Source organism: Cervus elaphus, chromosome 14 (assembly GCF_910594005.1).
Source record: "Cervus elaphus chromosome 14, mCerEla1.1, whole genome shotgun sequence".
Classification (NCBI taxonomy): Eukaryota; Metazoa; Chordata; class Mammalia; order Artiodactyla; family Cervidae; genus Cervus; species Cervus elaphus.
Window position 1 is genome coordinate 73,745,937 of NC_057828.1, and position 17,280 is coordinate 73,763,216.

General features: G+C 42.1%; 1 protein-coding gene across 10 annotated transcripts in view; it reads right to left on the reverse strand.

Annotated features, from left to right (window-relative positions):
* Positions 1-17,280, reverse strand: part of HHAT (hedgehog acyltransferase) — a 349,271-nt gene that overhangs the window by 82,065 nt on the left and 249,926 nt on the right. For all 10 annotated transcript variants that reach the window (XM_043923561.1, XM_043923557.1, XM_043923560.1 and 7 more), the window contains one exon: positions 16,503-16,704. In XM_043923561.1, the coding sequence (XP_043779496.1) occupies positions 16,503-16,704 (202 nt within the window). The remainder of the gene's footprint in view (positions 1-16,502; positions 16,705-17,280) is intronic.

Below are 17,280 nucleotides of genomic sequence, written 5' to 3' on the forward strand. Positions count from 1 at the left end.
AATGATCATAATATCAATGGATAAATGTGTAAACAATCGAGGATATATATGTAGGATGGAAATACTACTCAGTCTTAAAAAGAAAGGAAATTCTAACAGATACTGCAACATGGATGGATCATGAAGACAGTATTCTGAGTTATAATCATGATACAAAAGGACACGTGTTACACAATTCCACTTATACATAGTACCTAGAGTAGTCAAACTCATAGAAAAAAAATAGTGGTTTCCAGGGATGAGGGGAAAGGGGTGACTGGAGTCACTGCTTAGTAGGCACTGAGTTCCAATCTGGGGTGGTAAAAAACACTCTGGATATTGATGTTGATGATGGCTGCACAGTGTGAATATATTTAATGACTCTGAATTGTACACTTAAAAATGATTAAATTGGTAAATTTTCTGTTATCTGTGGTTTATCATAAGAATCATTAGGCCTTGTCTAATAGATCTGCAGAACAGTGAATATATGCAATGCTCATACACATGTGGGCCATAATCAAACTGTACATTAAGCCAGAAAAGGAATGCAAGCACATTTTAAAAATTTATCAGTAAGTGTATGCTCACCAACAACAAAGCTTAGCGAAAATTAACACACCAGTAAATTACTTTAAGTTAGACTCACTTAAAAGTTTTGACTGTGGGAACAATAAAATGGATACACTTTGGCAAGTGTGACCAAATATGAAAATAAGGTGAAATAAAAAAACAGGGAATGACACATAGGACACTTTAAATCACTGGAGAATAAACGGCAAATATTTGGAAAACTAGATAAGAGATAATTTATCTAGAAAATATAAAGTATCTAAAATTCTCATAGAAAAAGTATGAAGACTAAAAGAAAGCATAAACATAGAACAACTGAAACACGTATGGATGTGAGAGTTGGACTATAAAGAAAGCTGAGTGCCGAAGAATTGATGCTTTTGAACTGTGGTGTTGGAGAAGACTCTTGAGAGTCCCTTGGACTGCAAGGAGATCCAACCAGTCCATCCTAAAGGAGATCAGTCCTGAGTATTCATTGGAAGAACTGATGCTGAAGCTGGAACTCCAATACTTTGGTCACCTGACACCAAAAACCGACTCATTGGAAGAGACCCTGATGCTGGGAAAGATTGGAGGCAGGAGGAGAAGGGGATGACAGAGGATGAGATGGTTGGATGGCATCACTGATGCAACAGACATGAGTTTGAGTAGGCTCCGGGAGCTGGTGATGGACAGGGAAGCCTGGTGTGCTGAAGTCCAAGGGGTCACAAAGAGTCAGACACGACTGAGCAACTGAACTGAACTGAATATAGAATCTAGACAAATGGTACTGATGAACATATTTACAGGGCAGGAATACAGACACAGATGTAGAAAATGGACTTGTGGATACAGTAGGGGAAGAAGAGGGTGGGATGAACGTGAGAGTCACGTTGAAATATATACATTACTATGTATAAAATAGATAGCTAGTGGGAAGTTGCTATATAGCACAGAGAGCTTAGGTTCATGCTCTATGATGACCTAGGGATGTGGAGGTGGAAGGGAGGCTCAAGAGGGAGGGGATATACGTATATTTATGGCTGATTGGTATTTTACTGCAGAAACCAACACAACATTATAAAGTAACTATCTTTCAGTTTAAAAAATTCTAAATTAAATAGCTGCAAATCAAATATGGGAATGGTTCAAAGAACTCTTGATCAAGTAAGATTTATCCCCAGAATGGAAGGATGATTCAGTATTAAAAGTATTATAAAGTCATGTAACTCATGGGATTGAATAAAGGAGAATAATCACATGATCACTCAATAGATGCCAGTAAAGCAAGCTTTTTTAAGTTTATAAAGAAGGTATGTTAAAAATCCATAGAAAGTATTCCCACTAGATTCAAGATAAAGACATACTTTCTTCTGTCTTTCAAAACTGTACCAATGGACCAAACAGAGTAAGACAATTAAATGCAATATAAACTGAAATTGTTGGCAAAAACAAAACTATCATTATTAGTAGATGATATGACCATTAATCTAATAAATTCAGTAGGAACAACTTAAAAATCACTAGAGCTAAAACAATTATCTAAAGTAGATGCAGAATGACCAACTCAAAACAAAAATCAATACCTTTCCCATATGACAACAGTAATCCAAAAAGAAATGCACAAGTCTTCCAAAAAATGATGAAACCTTATGTAAGAATACAAAGGAAAACTTGAATAAGCAACTTTTCAAGGCTGAGAAGACTCAGCAGCATAGACATGTCAACTCTAGTCAAATAAAGATACAATTAAAAGCAAATCTAATAAATTCCAATGTAAATACCAAAGGGTGTTTTAAGAAACCTCACTTTTCAGGAATTCTACAATTCCTATAGAAGCAGCAATGTGCAAAAAATAGCAAATGTAACTTAGAATGAAAAGGAGCATAGCACTTTCCTCACTGGGAATCAAGACATTCAAAACTCTAGTATTTAAAATAGGAATAATCAAATAGATCAATACAACAGACAAGAGAACCCCCAAATTAACCCATGTGTATACAGATATTTACAATATATTGAAGGTGATCTGTAATCAGTGAGGGAAGTAGAGACCATTGAGTAAAACAACTGTAAAATTTGAAGAGCATTCCTGTTGGAAGGCATAAAAAAACAGGAAGCTGACCAGATTTGGTCCCTGGACTACGGTTTACCAACTTCTGCTCTATTCTATTTTTGGTATCTGCTCTAAAGAAACACTTTATGAAAAGGAGGCATAGATAGCCATCCTACTGAAGCTGTGTTTTCAAAAGAAAAAAAATTAGAAGCAATCTAACTTTTCAATAGAAGAACTTTAACAACAAAATAAATCAATTTATGACATATCCATAATATGTCCAGTTATGCAGCTCTGCATACTCGAATATAGAAATATCTTTAAAACATACCATGAGGAAGGAAAAAAGTGCAAATGTTAGAATATTTATACATTTCTAAATCACACACACATATACATATATACAAAGTAGGAAAGCTGAGCAAGGCTATACTGCAGTCTGATAACAATGGCTACCTTCATGAGAGGGAAGTGAGTGAGCAAGGTGATGGGCATCTTAGAGGAACTTCAGCCTTCTCTGTATTTTTTCCCAAGATCATATAGTCATGAATGACTTCATAAAGAATAAAAAAGGAAACCTAGGAATCTTTCCACTGAATGACCTTAGAGCTTGGCCACGTCCCCTGAGTACCAAGTCAAAGAACATGGGTGGGAAGATGGAATTGAGACGACCATCACACCCAAGTCATGACTGCTCATGGCACCAGAGGCCTCCCTCTCTAGGCAGCGATGAGGTCCCCGGAGGCAACTAAATAAGCCTAGGATGTCACAGCTATGGCCTCAGCTATATCCTGTTCAAACACAAAAGCAACCACTTAAGGGCAAGGCCTGCTTTTAAAGCAAATTTGATATTTAAAAACCTACAACTGACAAATAGGTAAAGCATTTCAAAGTGATTCACCAAATGACATCACAGAAAACTCTTTTAGTGACATTCAGTTAAACACAGTAGATGAGACATCTCTGCTCCCTTTACAAACTCCGTTAAAATGGAACCATTAAAATCCACAGTCAGGGAATGGAAGCAAATAGCGAACAGTGAACAGCAGATGAGCAAAGTGAACAGCAAGTGAGCAAACCCAAACCATCTTTATAAGATAGAAAGCAGATGGATAAATTAACAGAGCTGAGAAACCTGAATACTAGATGCCAAAGAGAAGAGAGTCATTCATACACCAGGTCCCCAGAAGTAACAGGCATTAGAGACACCATATACCACAGATGGCAACAGTAAACCATGGTGGGGAAAAAACAAAGAGATTGGTTTAAAATCTGGGTTATGAGCATATAGACCACAAAAATAAAGGTCCCTCTTTCTCCCCACCCCAATCCATGATGAAGTTTTTTTCCATAAATATAAAAGTCAGGGACAGTAAGTAGAGTGACATTTCAGAATTACCAAAGATATCTGCATTAAGCCTCTAGAGAGAAAAACAGATTATACATACAAAGAATCAAGAGTTAAATGGCATTTCTCAACAGTAACATTAAAAACTACAAGACAGTATCTTGAAGAATTTTCAGGATAAATTACCTTTCAACCTGTGCTCAGATGATCAATTAAATGTGAGGGTATATCGAGTGTTTTAGAAATACTAGGTCTCAATATATATATCACCCATGATTCTTTTCTAAGGAAGCTACTGAAGGATGTGCCCCAGCAAATCAAAGGAAGGGGGTTAAAAAACAATAGATCTGAGGCCAAGACACAGAAATTCAGCCTAAGAGAGAGGAGAGGGGACATGTCATGATGACAGATGTACAGCAGATCTGAAGATAAATAATCCAGATGGGAAGGGAAGATGGGAGGTCTTCAGGAAAGATTCTCCAGCTAAAGAAGAGAGTTGACAGACTGCCAGAAAGGCCTGACCACATGCAAAACAGAATTCTAATCTGAGAAGTTTGGAAAGACATGATGACAGTAAACTACCTACTCAGACAAAATAGGCAAGGCAGTTCTTAATCTGAGTTGGGGAAACAGTTGACTAAGAAAGGAAATGCAATTATAGTACATTAGCTGTTTGGGAGCTCATGAGGGAGCCACAGTTAACACAGTAATGATAATGTAAACAATGACTTCTGATTTAACAAAAAATATAGAGAGATTATTGCATTAGGAGGAGAAGTGGGGAGTAGGTCTAAGAGGCTAAAACCTCATGTAGAAAGTAGTTACTATTTATAATTTATAAGTGAAGAGTAACAGAATACACTTTAGAAAGACAGAGGTAAATATCAGAAACAAGAGGACTTCAAGTCTCTGCTGATGGGTTAAGAATGTAAGAGCAGGAGGAATGGAGACTGCTCTTTTATTTATCTAAATGAAGCCTTGTGTAATATTTGAGTTTTGAATCACAAACATATATTTTTTAAACTTCCTGGGTTTTAGTTCTTCCCACTGTATAACAGGGATAATGATGCGACTATTAAAATCGCACGAGATAACGTGGCAGAAGTGCTTTGGGGAACATTTTCCCTTCTCTTTGGCCAGTTTTTCAGAAGAGCTATTCCATAGACAGGCTGGGTGGAGCCAGTCAAAACACAAGTGGTCTAAGAGCTGAGGCTGTTTCGTCAGCCCATCTCACGCCAGATGTGCACAAGCAGAGAGGAGGTGGGACGCAGATGAGTCGCTTGAGCAGCCAGAGCATCAAGGAAGACTCCTTGTCTGAAATCAAAGAAGCTTGAATAGATCGTGTGTGACTGAGTTTGACTCCTTTCTAATCAAACCAACCATCTGTTCTTGAACAAATTACTTACCTTCCCGGTCTCTAGTTTCCCTATCTGTAAAACTGGAGGTAGCAACATTTGCCCTGAAGGGTTGTCGCGATGGGTAGATAATGTAAGGAATGAGAAAGATCTTTGTGCAGTCTGGCAGAGTTCCTTGTATGGCACAGGATGGCACTTACAATAGTCTCATGTTCATCTACTCCTGAGAATGACTAACCTCCAGTGTCTAACATAAACCAGGCATCCAGGGTCAGCTAAGCAAAGCTTCCTGACGGCGGGTTCCCCCTCTTCCCTTTTCTCTCAATAACCTTTGATTAGGTAACGATACTTACTCACTGTAGAAAAGGGCGAAAATAGAAGTGAGCAAAAACCAGAAAATATGCATTACAAATAATCTCACCAGTAAATAGTTAACCATCATTGCCATTTTAGTGTATAACCCTCCACACGCTTCTCTGTGTATTTTTAAATAAAAGATGAATTTTTTATTATACCTGTTATCCATATTCTTCACCTTCTCACAGTAGAAAGTATTTTAATATCATCAGTTTCAATAGCTGCATAATTGGCTTGGTAGATGTCCTGTACCTCTTATATTATATTCTTTTCTGTCACCCTTCAGGGGATACACAGTGACCCTTCCAACACTTACTCTGGCCCATTGAGTGGATTACAGGGTTGACAGCAGAGGAAAAAGCAAGAGCCACTTTAAATTGTGTGTTTCAATACATGCTGGTGATCACAAGTACATTTATTCCAATCCAGCTCATCTCAAACAAGGCCAGCAGCTGTTCGATATGCTTTTTTAAGCAGCTTTTATTTCTGGGCCCTGGAAGGAATGTGAGATATTTTGGAAGTCTTGCACATTTCTGACTTCTCAGAGCTTTAAAAAATGAATATATACACACATACATATGCACATATAAAAATGCACTGTGTGTGTGTGTGTGTATATATATATATATGCTATATACAGTCACAACATATACCCAACATACATTATACATAATATATAAATATACATTGTAAATAAATATACATTATAAAATACATTGTGCTAAGTATGTACATATTATTTAGGGGAGAAGGGGCTATGTTACCCCTCCACTGATAGTAGGAACACTGGAAACTCAAGCTCTGCCACCTTCAGTCAGTAATTTGGATTTTCTCGGAGGAAAGAGAGACCCAGATTCAGAAAGACATATCCAACACTTCAGCATGTACATAGTAAGATTGTGCTTCTTCCTAAGTCCATCCCTAGAAAACTGCCAGGCACTACACTGAGGTCAGAGTGGAGTGAAAGTGGCTCAGTCGCGTCCAACTCTCTGTGACCCCGTGGACTATACAGCCCATGGAACTCCCCAGGCCAGAACACTGGAGTGGGAAGCCACTCCCTTCTCCAGGGGATCTTCCCAACCCAGAGATCAAACCCAAGTCTCCCGCATTGCAGGCAGATTCTTTACAGGCTGAGCCACAGGGAAGCCCAAGGATCCTGGAGTAGGTAGCCTGTCCCTTCCCCAGCAGATCTTCCTGACCCAGGGGTTAAACCGGGGTCCCCTGTAATGCAGGCGGATTCTTTCACCAACTGAGCTGAGGGAAGCAAGCCTGGTTAGAGGGACCACTTATCTGTGCTGCAGAAGCAGAAATCAAGGTCTCTCAGGTGAAGAATCTCATCCCACAAGCCAGCTAGACAAGCCTGTTTCAACTACTTCCATTCAAGCCACGGATCTCATCTTTGGCTCAGTACTCTTTCCCAAGGCTACAATTCCCCAGGGTAAGGGTTTATGCTGCGCACGTAAGAGGGGAGAATGGACAAGAGTCCCAGGGCAGCAGCAACGATGAGACAGCAGCCGCTGCCCAGCTCAAGCCTCAACTGGGAGGGACAGGGAAGGCAGCAGAGACCCCAGAGCCGGCCAGACCCCAGGGTCTGAATGCCTGAAGTCTGACTCTCTTCTGTCAGGGAGCGGACTCGGTCATGGGAAGTTGGAGAGAACCTTTAAAAGTGCTTTTGTCTTTCTAAACATGTTTGAACTCACAGGTGGAATGATTTGCAGAATTCTCCCACTCAGAGCAAGAGGGGTTAAAGCATGGGTTTATATTCCCCCAGAGAAGAAAATGTACAGCAGGGAATGAATGGCGCAGCATTCCCCGCGTCGTTAATGATCCTTCGGGGTGGGAGACAATGAGGGGGGTGCTAACATGCCGTCATCCACCAGGGAACACACTGTTCACAACAATGGGCACTGCTTTTTCCAGACCTAGAGGTCCTGGTGAGGGCGGGCAAGCTGAGACAACAGGCTAATTGGACGTGTGGGATCAATATGTTAACTTAATGCTCTCCTGTTTGGTTAAGCAGCTTGCATTTCTGTCTTTTTAATTCTGGCATTCAGATTTCTTTAGAGTGGGGACCACTTGGCCTCTCTAACCTCTTTTCCTCCATTCTCCCCGGTGACAGTCCCTCGACTGTCAAGGCAGTGTCCTCACCTGAACACAGCCTGCCCACGCCTGACTTCGGGTTGTGTGTGCTATTCCCGGGGCCTCGAGCCTGTCTTCTCTCTACTGACCTATCCAAATCCCATCTTACATCTTTAGAGTCCTGCTCAAGCTCCAGCTCTTTAAATAAACCTTCCTAAAAGCCTGGCTCACTCTGCCACCACAGGAACATCAGCTGCCTCCAGGACTCAGTCTGGTCTCTCTGCACATAATGTCTTAATACTGGTCCTCAGCTGGTTTGCATGCATCTTGCCCCTGCAAATCACTAACTCACAGGGATGGGGAGAACGACTCACTGCTCTTTCCTTTTACTGTTAGCACTCTGACATGGAGCCAGAACCATTCTTTAACCTCACCTAATTTTGCCCCCTAATAGCATCAACACCGTGGACCACTCCACTCCCTCTCTGAAATACCTTCTTTTTCTTCATCTCTATGAGATCATCCTCTGTATTTCCCTCCCACCTCCTGGCCCCTCTTTCTCCATCTAACTTATAAATGTTGGTGTCCTTGGTTCATTTCTAGGCAGTTACCTTTTCTTCTCTTTATGCACTCTTTCTCTTCAGAGAGTCTCAGACATTTTCATGGCTCCAAAATATAAGCCACGTGCTCCCAAACATCCATCTCTAGCTCAGACCTTTCTTCTGCACAATGCCTGGAAGCACAGACCAATCAGCATTTTATGGTGTCTCTACATACAAGTCCATTTTTTATATATATAAATCACTTAGCTCCTCATAGAGAAAACGTTTTTCTCATTCCATGGTTTCATTGTCTCTTTAATCCAAAGTAGCTACTGCAAAGATGACCATCCTGTCAAGAGACCAGGCAGATACCTTGTTCATGAGAGGGTGGAATTGACTGATAATAGACTCTACCACTATATATTGATAGACCAGTGCACTGTATGCATTGAAGCACTGAAAGAATATGCAAAGAAAAGGCGGGGGGGACATGTCTTTCACTAGGAAGAGTTCTCCAGCTGCAATGTGTCTCCCACAAAGGGTGCTGAAGTTTCTTCCTAGATGAGCAACAAGGTTGGCTCGGCCTAAATGGGCTCAGTCTAAGAAGGGTTATGGTCTGAAGAAAAGTGATTATTGACAGTTAGCACTTGATCTTTGTTGAAATGGATCCACGTGGAGGACGAACAGAAGATCATGAGTCATTGTCCAACAGAATAACTCTTCTCAGACCAGTTTACTTTGTAGTTCTTCAGTGAGTTAGCTGGGGCTGTGATTACTGACTTCCAGTGAAAAAGTTTTCTAACCAAGACAACTGCCAGTTGAGGAGTTGGGAAACCATTGGGTGGATCATGTCAATAGTTTTATAATCTATTATCCTCTCAAGCTGACTGATCTCTCAATTTCCTCTTCAAAATCAAACTGATCAATACAGCTGATAAACTGAAATGGACATCACCACAGAGCTTTGCGGTCTTTCTGACACACCAAAGCATCAGGTCCCTCCGAGAACCATGAGACTGACCCTCCATGACTTTCACTGGAGGCACGTTTTCTTAATTAAGTATATACATAGATATTTTACTGCTTCAGGAAGAACATCACTCAGTTAGCAGGATGCTCTTGGGGCAAAGAAGAAGGGACAAGGGCTGGGGGAGGAGGACATATTTAAATCATTCAGTGAAATGGAAATCAGAGGTGGGATGGGTGAGCAGCTTGGGATGTAGATTCTCCTTTGTGTAGGAATGACTAACAAGCAGCCTGAAAGTGTCTTCTTTCAAAGCAGATATCAAATCGAGAATTGGCGAGTAGTGTCTCTACTGATGCTTCAAAACGCTTCCATTTATTAAAAGATTTCCATGCTGAACACAAATTCTAGTTCCCTGGGAGAGTACTTACACAGAGAAAAAGCGTGTTGCTTTAGCAGTAACTCCTCTTCATCCACCCTGCTTGGTGCTTTGTCAAAATGCCTTTTGTCAGCTTCCTACAGCTCTGGGTCTCAGTGAGTCACAGCCAATAATCCCCCTCTCTCATGAAGCAGCAGGGTACCAGGAAGGTTAATTGCTCCCTACCCCTTTCTTTCTCTCTCTCTCTCTCACACACACATATATAAAGAACATTAAAATAGCGTTTTACCATCACTAGACCAATTAGTATTTATCCTGCTACAAAACAAAATAATCTCCCTGTATAATGTTCAATAAGCCTCAGTCTTAGTGAGTTCTTCCAGTATTCAATCTATATTCTTCAAGCTGCTGCATAAACTTATTTCCTCTTACAAGTCCCTCAGTAAAGTCAGAAAATATATTCACTCCTTCATTCATTCAGCAAGTATATACTGAATGTTTACACTGTGCCAGGCATCGTGATATGTGTCAAGGATATGATGCCAAGCAGGGCCCTGTGGGGCCCCTGGGCATGGAAGCCTTTTCGTCCTCCTTTGCCTGAAGGTAAGACTCTAGCCTCCCTGACGTTCTCTGAGTTCCAACAGGTAGAACAGTTGCTAACCAAAGGAGAAGCAGCAATAAAACCACCTTAGGTAAGATTAAAGGGACCAGAAAGGGTCATCAAGATGAGGAGACAGAGCACTTAAGACCCTTTGTTGCTGTTCAGTCACTAAATTGTGTCTGACTCTTTGCAACCCCGTGAATTATAGCATGCAGGCTTCCCTGTCCTTCAGTAATTCCCGGAGTTTGCTCAGATTCATGTCCATTGAGTCAGTGATGCCATCCAATTATCTCATCTTCTGTCATCCCTTTCTCCTGACTTCAGTCTTTCCCAGCATCAGGGTCTTTTCCAGTGAGTCAGCTCTTCGCATCAGGTGGCTAAAGTACTGGAGTTTCAGCATCAGTCCTTCCAGTGAATACTCAGGACTGATTTCCTTTAGGATGGACTGGTTTGATCTCCTTGCTGTCCAAGGAACTCTCAAGAATCTTCTCCAACACCACAGTTCGAAAGCATCAATTCTTCGGCACTTAGCTTTCTTTATGGTCCAACTTTTGCATCCATACATGACTACTGGAAAAACCAGTTTTGACTATACAGACCTTTGAAAGCAAAGTGATATCTCTGCTTTTTAATATGCTGTCTAGGTTTGTCATAGCTTTTCTTCCAAGGAGCAAGCATCTTTTAATTTCATGCCTGCAGTCACCATCCGTAGTGATTTTAGAGACCAAGAAAATAAAATCTGTCACTGTTTCCACTTTTCCCCCATCTACTTTCCATGACACTTAAATCTAGTCAGCAATGCCATCCTTTTGAAACTTTGCAGAAGAAGGGGTGAAGACTGTTATTGCCTTGATCCTTACCACATACCCCTGTCTGACGATATAACCTCTCCCAACTCACCAAGGAGGGGGGGACACAATTCTTGAAGAGCTAGCCTACTGTGTTCCCCCTTTGCCTGGCAAAGTAATAAAGCCACTCTTTCCTTCTCCTCCGTAACTCTGTCTCTGGATTTCTGTTTGACATTGGTGCTCAGAGAGCCAAGATTTTTTGGCAACAGATACAGATTTCTGATGTCATGAGGCTTGCCATTCAGAGACAGAGAGATAAGGATTAAACAAGCTATTGTATAAAGAACATTTCATTGTAACTGTGATAAGTACAACTGAAGAGACCACATATAAGCTGCCCCAAAGGGGTTACCAGTCGGGACCTGATTGACTCAGGAGGACCAGTAAACGGTACCCAAGCCAGCTGTCGTTCAAGCTGAAGTCAGGAGGATGAAAAGGAGGGAAAGAAACAAGAGCATCCTGGAGATGGAAGAGCCTGTGCCAGGGAGCTGGGGCTGGAGGGACCAGGTGTGAAAATGAACAGAAGGAGGAACAGAGCGTGACAGGAGAGAGCCAGAGAGGATGCAGAGAGGTAGCAAGACTAGGATCAAGGTCTTACAGGTCATCTTAGATATTGGGGACTGAGTCCCAAGAAAATGGGATGCCTCTAGAGATTTTTAAGGACAACAACATGGTTAGGCATTTATTTATTTATTTATTTATCTAGAGGCTAATTTGTTAGTTTTTTTTATTGAGAAGCATCACTCAGCACTGAGGATAACGAACTGAAGAAGCCAAAAGTGGAAGCAGGGAGACCAGTTCACAGTTATTTGGTAGACTGGGCAAGGAATGGTAACAGTGGGGTTAGGATGACTCATTGGAGATGGAAACAGTTTTTAGAAATTAAGACCTACCTAGGAGGTAGAACATACAGCACATACAGGTAGGACTTTGAGAGAGGAAATACAAAGGACAATTTGATGGGCTTGGCGAGCAAGATGACCGTGGCTTCTGCAGAAGTAGAGAATGCTGGAGGGAGAGGAGCTATCTGGAATTATTGGGGAACAGGTGGTTCACCAAGTCAGTACTACACATGCTAAGTCTGAGATACCTGTGAGACGTTCAAGGGGAGAGAGGTTTGGTAGCCAGCTGGATATAAGAGGCATCCCATCACTAATAAAAACCTTCCTAAATTACAGCAGAGTCAAACACTATATTCTTCTACTATTTTTTTTTCTAGAAAAGGGATACATTCTAGAACTATACCACCCCAAACGGAAACCACTAGCCATGTGGGGGCTACTTAGATTCAAATTAATTAAATAAATTTAAAACTTAGTTTCTCAGTGATGATAGCCACACTTCAAGTACTCAATGTGGCTCATGACTACTTGGATCGGACAACACAATGGACATTTCCATTCCTGCATAAAGTTCAAGAGGTGGGGGGGGGGGGGGGTGCGTCCTGCCTGGAACGTCAAAGGGCTTCCGATTTTCAACACTCAGCTCTGACTCAGTGTTCAACTGTCACCAAGAAATAAAATCCCACTCCAGGGAATTCCCTGGTGGTCCAGTAGTTAGGACTCTGTGCTCTCACTGCCAAGGGCCTGGGTTGATCCCTGAGGGAATTAAGATCCCACAAGCCACTCAGCATGGCAAAAAAAAAAAAAATATATATATATATATATATATATGTCTACTATCTCTTGTGCCCCAGGCAAAGCTTTGAGGTTAAAGAAGAAGACACAAAAACAGAAGGGATGATAATCCTTGTTATTCACATATTTTTCATTCCATCACTTAAAAAAAAAAAAAAACAGATGAAGGATGAATGTCATGGGGAGAGTGTATAAGGGCCATGGGGAGTGAGCTCCCATTGTAAAAATACTGTCAGATCATCGGGAAGATTAAAATCAAATGAAATTAAGTGCCAAGGAGGCATTAAGTCTTTATTTGGACTGTGGTCCCCCAAATGGTAAATGTATAGCCACTATTTTATAACAACTGTTAAGTGAAGTATGACCATTAAAAACCGTAAATCACTATGTTGTACTTAGTGCACCTGTAACTTATATAATGTTGTACAGCAATTATATCTCAATAAAGAGAAGAAAGGGAAATGGATTCATGAAAAGAGCGAGAAGGAGGCGACCCAAGTATGGAAACAGTTTATTCAGAAGGCTATGTACATCTGGAATGGCAGCCGTGTTTTTCGGGAGGAAAACTGCATCTGTGCTCAACTGTCTAAGAAACAGAGCAACGGAGGAAAATTCCTTGAGTGGACAGGTGGAGAAAGAACTAAAGAACAACCCCAGTTTGGAAGCCTTAAGTGTGTACTGACATACTGCAATGAACTCAGACACACAACTAACCATACAGAACACAAATAATAACGGGGCCTTGACCTTGAACTTAAGGAAGTCCTGAGTCTAAATAGCCGTAAGTAATCACCAGGCTGTCGAGAGGCAAGACATGTGCTAAAAACAGGTTTTACAAAATGTGTCCTTGCTCAATAAATATGTAAACTAAATACCACATCTGCAATATACAAGACATAATATCTCACCAAAAAAAATTTTGCATGTTCAAAAATTACTATACACCTCAGTACTTGAACTGTGGGCAGAAGCTCAAATGAGGTGAACACGTGAAGGTCCTGGAATGGGCTGTGATGTGGCAGAGCAGACATTCAAGGGCTTCACCCTGTGAGCAAGTCTTTTTACTGCTTTCCTCCATGTTTAGCCAAAACTAATAAGCCATGAGGCTTTCCCTGGTGGCTCAGGTGGTAAAGAATCTGCCTGCAATGAACGAGACCTGGGTTCAATCCCTGGGTCGGGAAGACCCCTGGAGAAGGGAATGGCTACCCACTCCAGTATTCTTGCCTGGAGAATCCCATGGACAGTGAGAGGAGCCTGGCAGACTACAGCCCATGGGGCTGCAAAGAGTTGGACACGACTGAGCAACAAACATTTTTTTTTCTAATATGTCATAGGTTACATCGCATAGTTTGGGTTACTCTTTTAATATTTTAGATTCTTTAGATTTATTAGTAATATAATCCATGGCTCAAAGTCCACAGAACTCTTAAGTTCAAGGTTAATGTCAGATCCTTTATGGAGGGTACATGGAAATGTGTTACAGGGCTTCAATCTGGGCTGAAAAGAATTTTCTGGTCTTCATGGCTGATGTGGTTCCCGCTTTGGGGAAGACTACTCAGATTTGAAGGGTGAAGTGTCTAACCTTTATTATACTACTTTTTATGGTTTTTCTTTGTGTTACAAAGCCCTGACTCTCAATGAAATTCCACTTTCTATTGGAATTCACTGACATTTCTTTCCCGCTGGTTGCTGGGTACTAGAACTGAATAAAATATTTATCTTTAAACATATATGAACATACTTAAATTCCTTTAGGAGTGATATTTTTGCTATGTGCTTTGATTCAGTTTTTATTGAAATCTAAATCCCTTGGACAGAGGAGCCTGGTGGGCTACAATCCATGGGGTCGCAGAGTCAGACATGAGTGAGCATGCACATACACACACAAAGCTATCTTTACAGAAGAACACTCAAATGTATTCTATTTTGGTGATGTTGACTTTTTGAAATATATTTGCTTTAGCTGCAAATACTGGGGTAGTTTACTTACATTAATCATTTCTGAGTAAATTTTTTGTGTTTTACTGCCTGCCATCAACACTGATAATAGCATATTTCTTTTTAGCTACTTTTTTCAGAGTTATCGGAATATAACTGCATATTCAGAATTGATGATTCCTGTAAGATTCTAATACATCCTTTGCCACATTTACATGGCAAAACATTTGCTCATACTTTTAAATCACCTAAATATGTGTGTAAAGAAAAATGCTTAATTTCCCAAGTTATTTTCCTAAAGGGTGTGAATGTGTCTTAAATCCTTAGCTGCTTTTTATGCTGCTAAAACCTATCAAAATAGCACAGATTAAAAATACCAGTACTACTCAGGATTGGCAAGGGCATTCTCAGGCACTGTTGGTAGGAATGCAAATGGGCAATTAAGATATGTCTACTGGGCAGTTAAGAAACAGGTAAGCAGTAGGCATGCAAACTTCAAAAGTTAAGAAAAATCTTTAACTTAGAAATGTTAAACATTCAAGAATTCACCCTTGTTATGATAGTCATCTCAACGCAACTGCTAACTGCAAAAAAAAAATGGAATAATATGTTAATAATAGGAGACTGATTAAAAGAATTATGGTATATCCACATAATGGAATTCTGTAATGCCATTAAAAAGGGTTGTTAGAAATGTATTTGATGACATAGAAAGGGGTCCTGATACAACTATATCTCTAGTATAATGGTATGTTTTAAATGTTATATGTGTGCGTGTGTAGAGAGAGGAGAGAAAAAATTTAGAAGACAGGGTGACTTCCCTGGTGGTCCGGAATCCACCTCGCTACTGATGAGCCTATTTGCAGGGCAGGAATGGAGACGCAGCACAGAGAGCAGACTTACGGACACGGTGGGGGCGGGGGTAGGAAGGAGAGGATGGGACAGATGGAGACGGAATAGCATGGAAACAGACACTAACATCTGTAAGATGGACAGCCAGCGGGGTTTGCTGGACGACTCAGGGAGCTCAAACCGGGGCTCTGGGACAACCCAGAGGGGCAGGATGGGGTGGGAGGCGGGAGGGAGGCTCAGCAGGGAAGGGACATACGTACACCTGTGGCTGATCCGTGTTGACGTATGGCAGAAACCAGCACAATATCGTAACTACCCTTCAATGAAAAATAAAAGAAAGAAAGAAAGAAGAATCCACTTTGCAACGCAGGGGACATGGGTTTGATCCCTGGTCCAGGAATTAAGATCCCTCATGGGTCGGGCAACTGAGCCTGTGCCCAAGAGAGCAGCCCTCCACTCGCCACAACCAGAGGAAGTCCACACACAGCAAAGACACACAGCAATCAAGAATACATTAACTCAAAAGTTTTGTTCAAAAAAATAATTTAGAAGGGACTTATGAGTGATTTCTCTTGAGGAGACATCTTCCTTATACTCATTTGAATTTTCTAATTCTCATATAATAAATATGTATTATTTTATAGTTACAGCCAGTGAACCAGTGAGGTTGCTCAGTCGTGTCCGACTCTTTGCAATCCATGGACTGTAGCCCACCAGGCTCCTCTCCATCCATGGAATTCTCCAGGCAAGAGTACTGGAGTGGGCTGTCATTTCCTTCTCCAGGGGATCTTCCTGACCCAGGGATCAAACCGAGGTCTCCCGCATTGCAGGCAGACACTTTATCATCTGAGCCACCACCTCTTGTTCAGCTGTCCTACCTCCGGGAACACACTGGATGTTGAGCCAATCCGGCAGAAATGGCCCACGATGCGGGTACATGTGATGACCGCCCCCCCCCTCCCAAATCCAGTCCGCCCAGCTTGGCTCCCTGCCGCACAAGCCAGGACCTGCTCACCAAGCTGTGCTGGACGTGCGGCCTCTGCACCAGCTTCTGGACGCCGTTCTCCACGGTGACCCCCAGCCAGTTGAGGGTGGCCCAGCACCACAGGTAGTCATTGCCGCCGTGCCAGAAGCTCACAAACGCGAACGTCATCGCGGTGGAGAAGAGGGCCCCCAGCAGGCCATGCTGGGACCCGCCCGCGGGGATGTACACGTACCTGGAGAAAGAAGAGGCCGTGAGGAGCGCTGCGGAGCGCCAGCCCCCAACACCACCTGCTCCCGGGCCCGATTCTCCTGCCGCACGTCGCTATTCACCATCGGCAGACCTTTCCCCACGTCCAGGAGGCCACAGAGCACTCCCTGAATGCTCCATCACACCAGGAGGTGGCAGACACAGAAGGCTCTGGGAGATTCCCAGGTGGCGCCAGAGGTAAAGAACCCACCTGCCAATGCAGGGAGATGTAAGAGACACAGGTTCGATTCCTGGGCCGGGAAGATCCCCTGGAGGAGGGCATGGCAACCCACTCCAGTATTCTTCCCTGGAGAATCCCCACGGACAGAGGAGCCTGGTGGGCTACAGTCCATCGGACACCACTGAAGTGACTTAGCACACACTGACAGGTTTTAGGTTAAACGAATGCACAGGCTAAAGAGCACTCATCACTAGAGCAAAATCGCACTTAGAGGAGGCAGGGTGGGGAGCACTGAATTTAATCTCTGAAAGGGATGCGCCTCACCCTAGAAGCCTAATCACAGAATGGCAATTAAGCTTCTGGTGACAATGGGAATAGGCT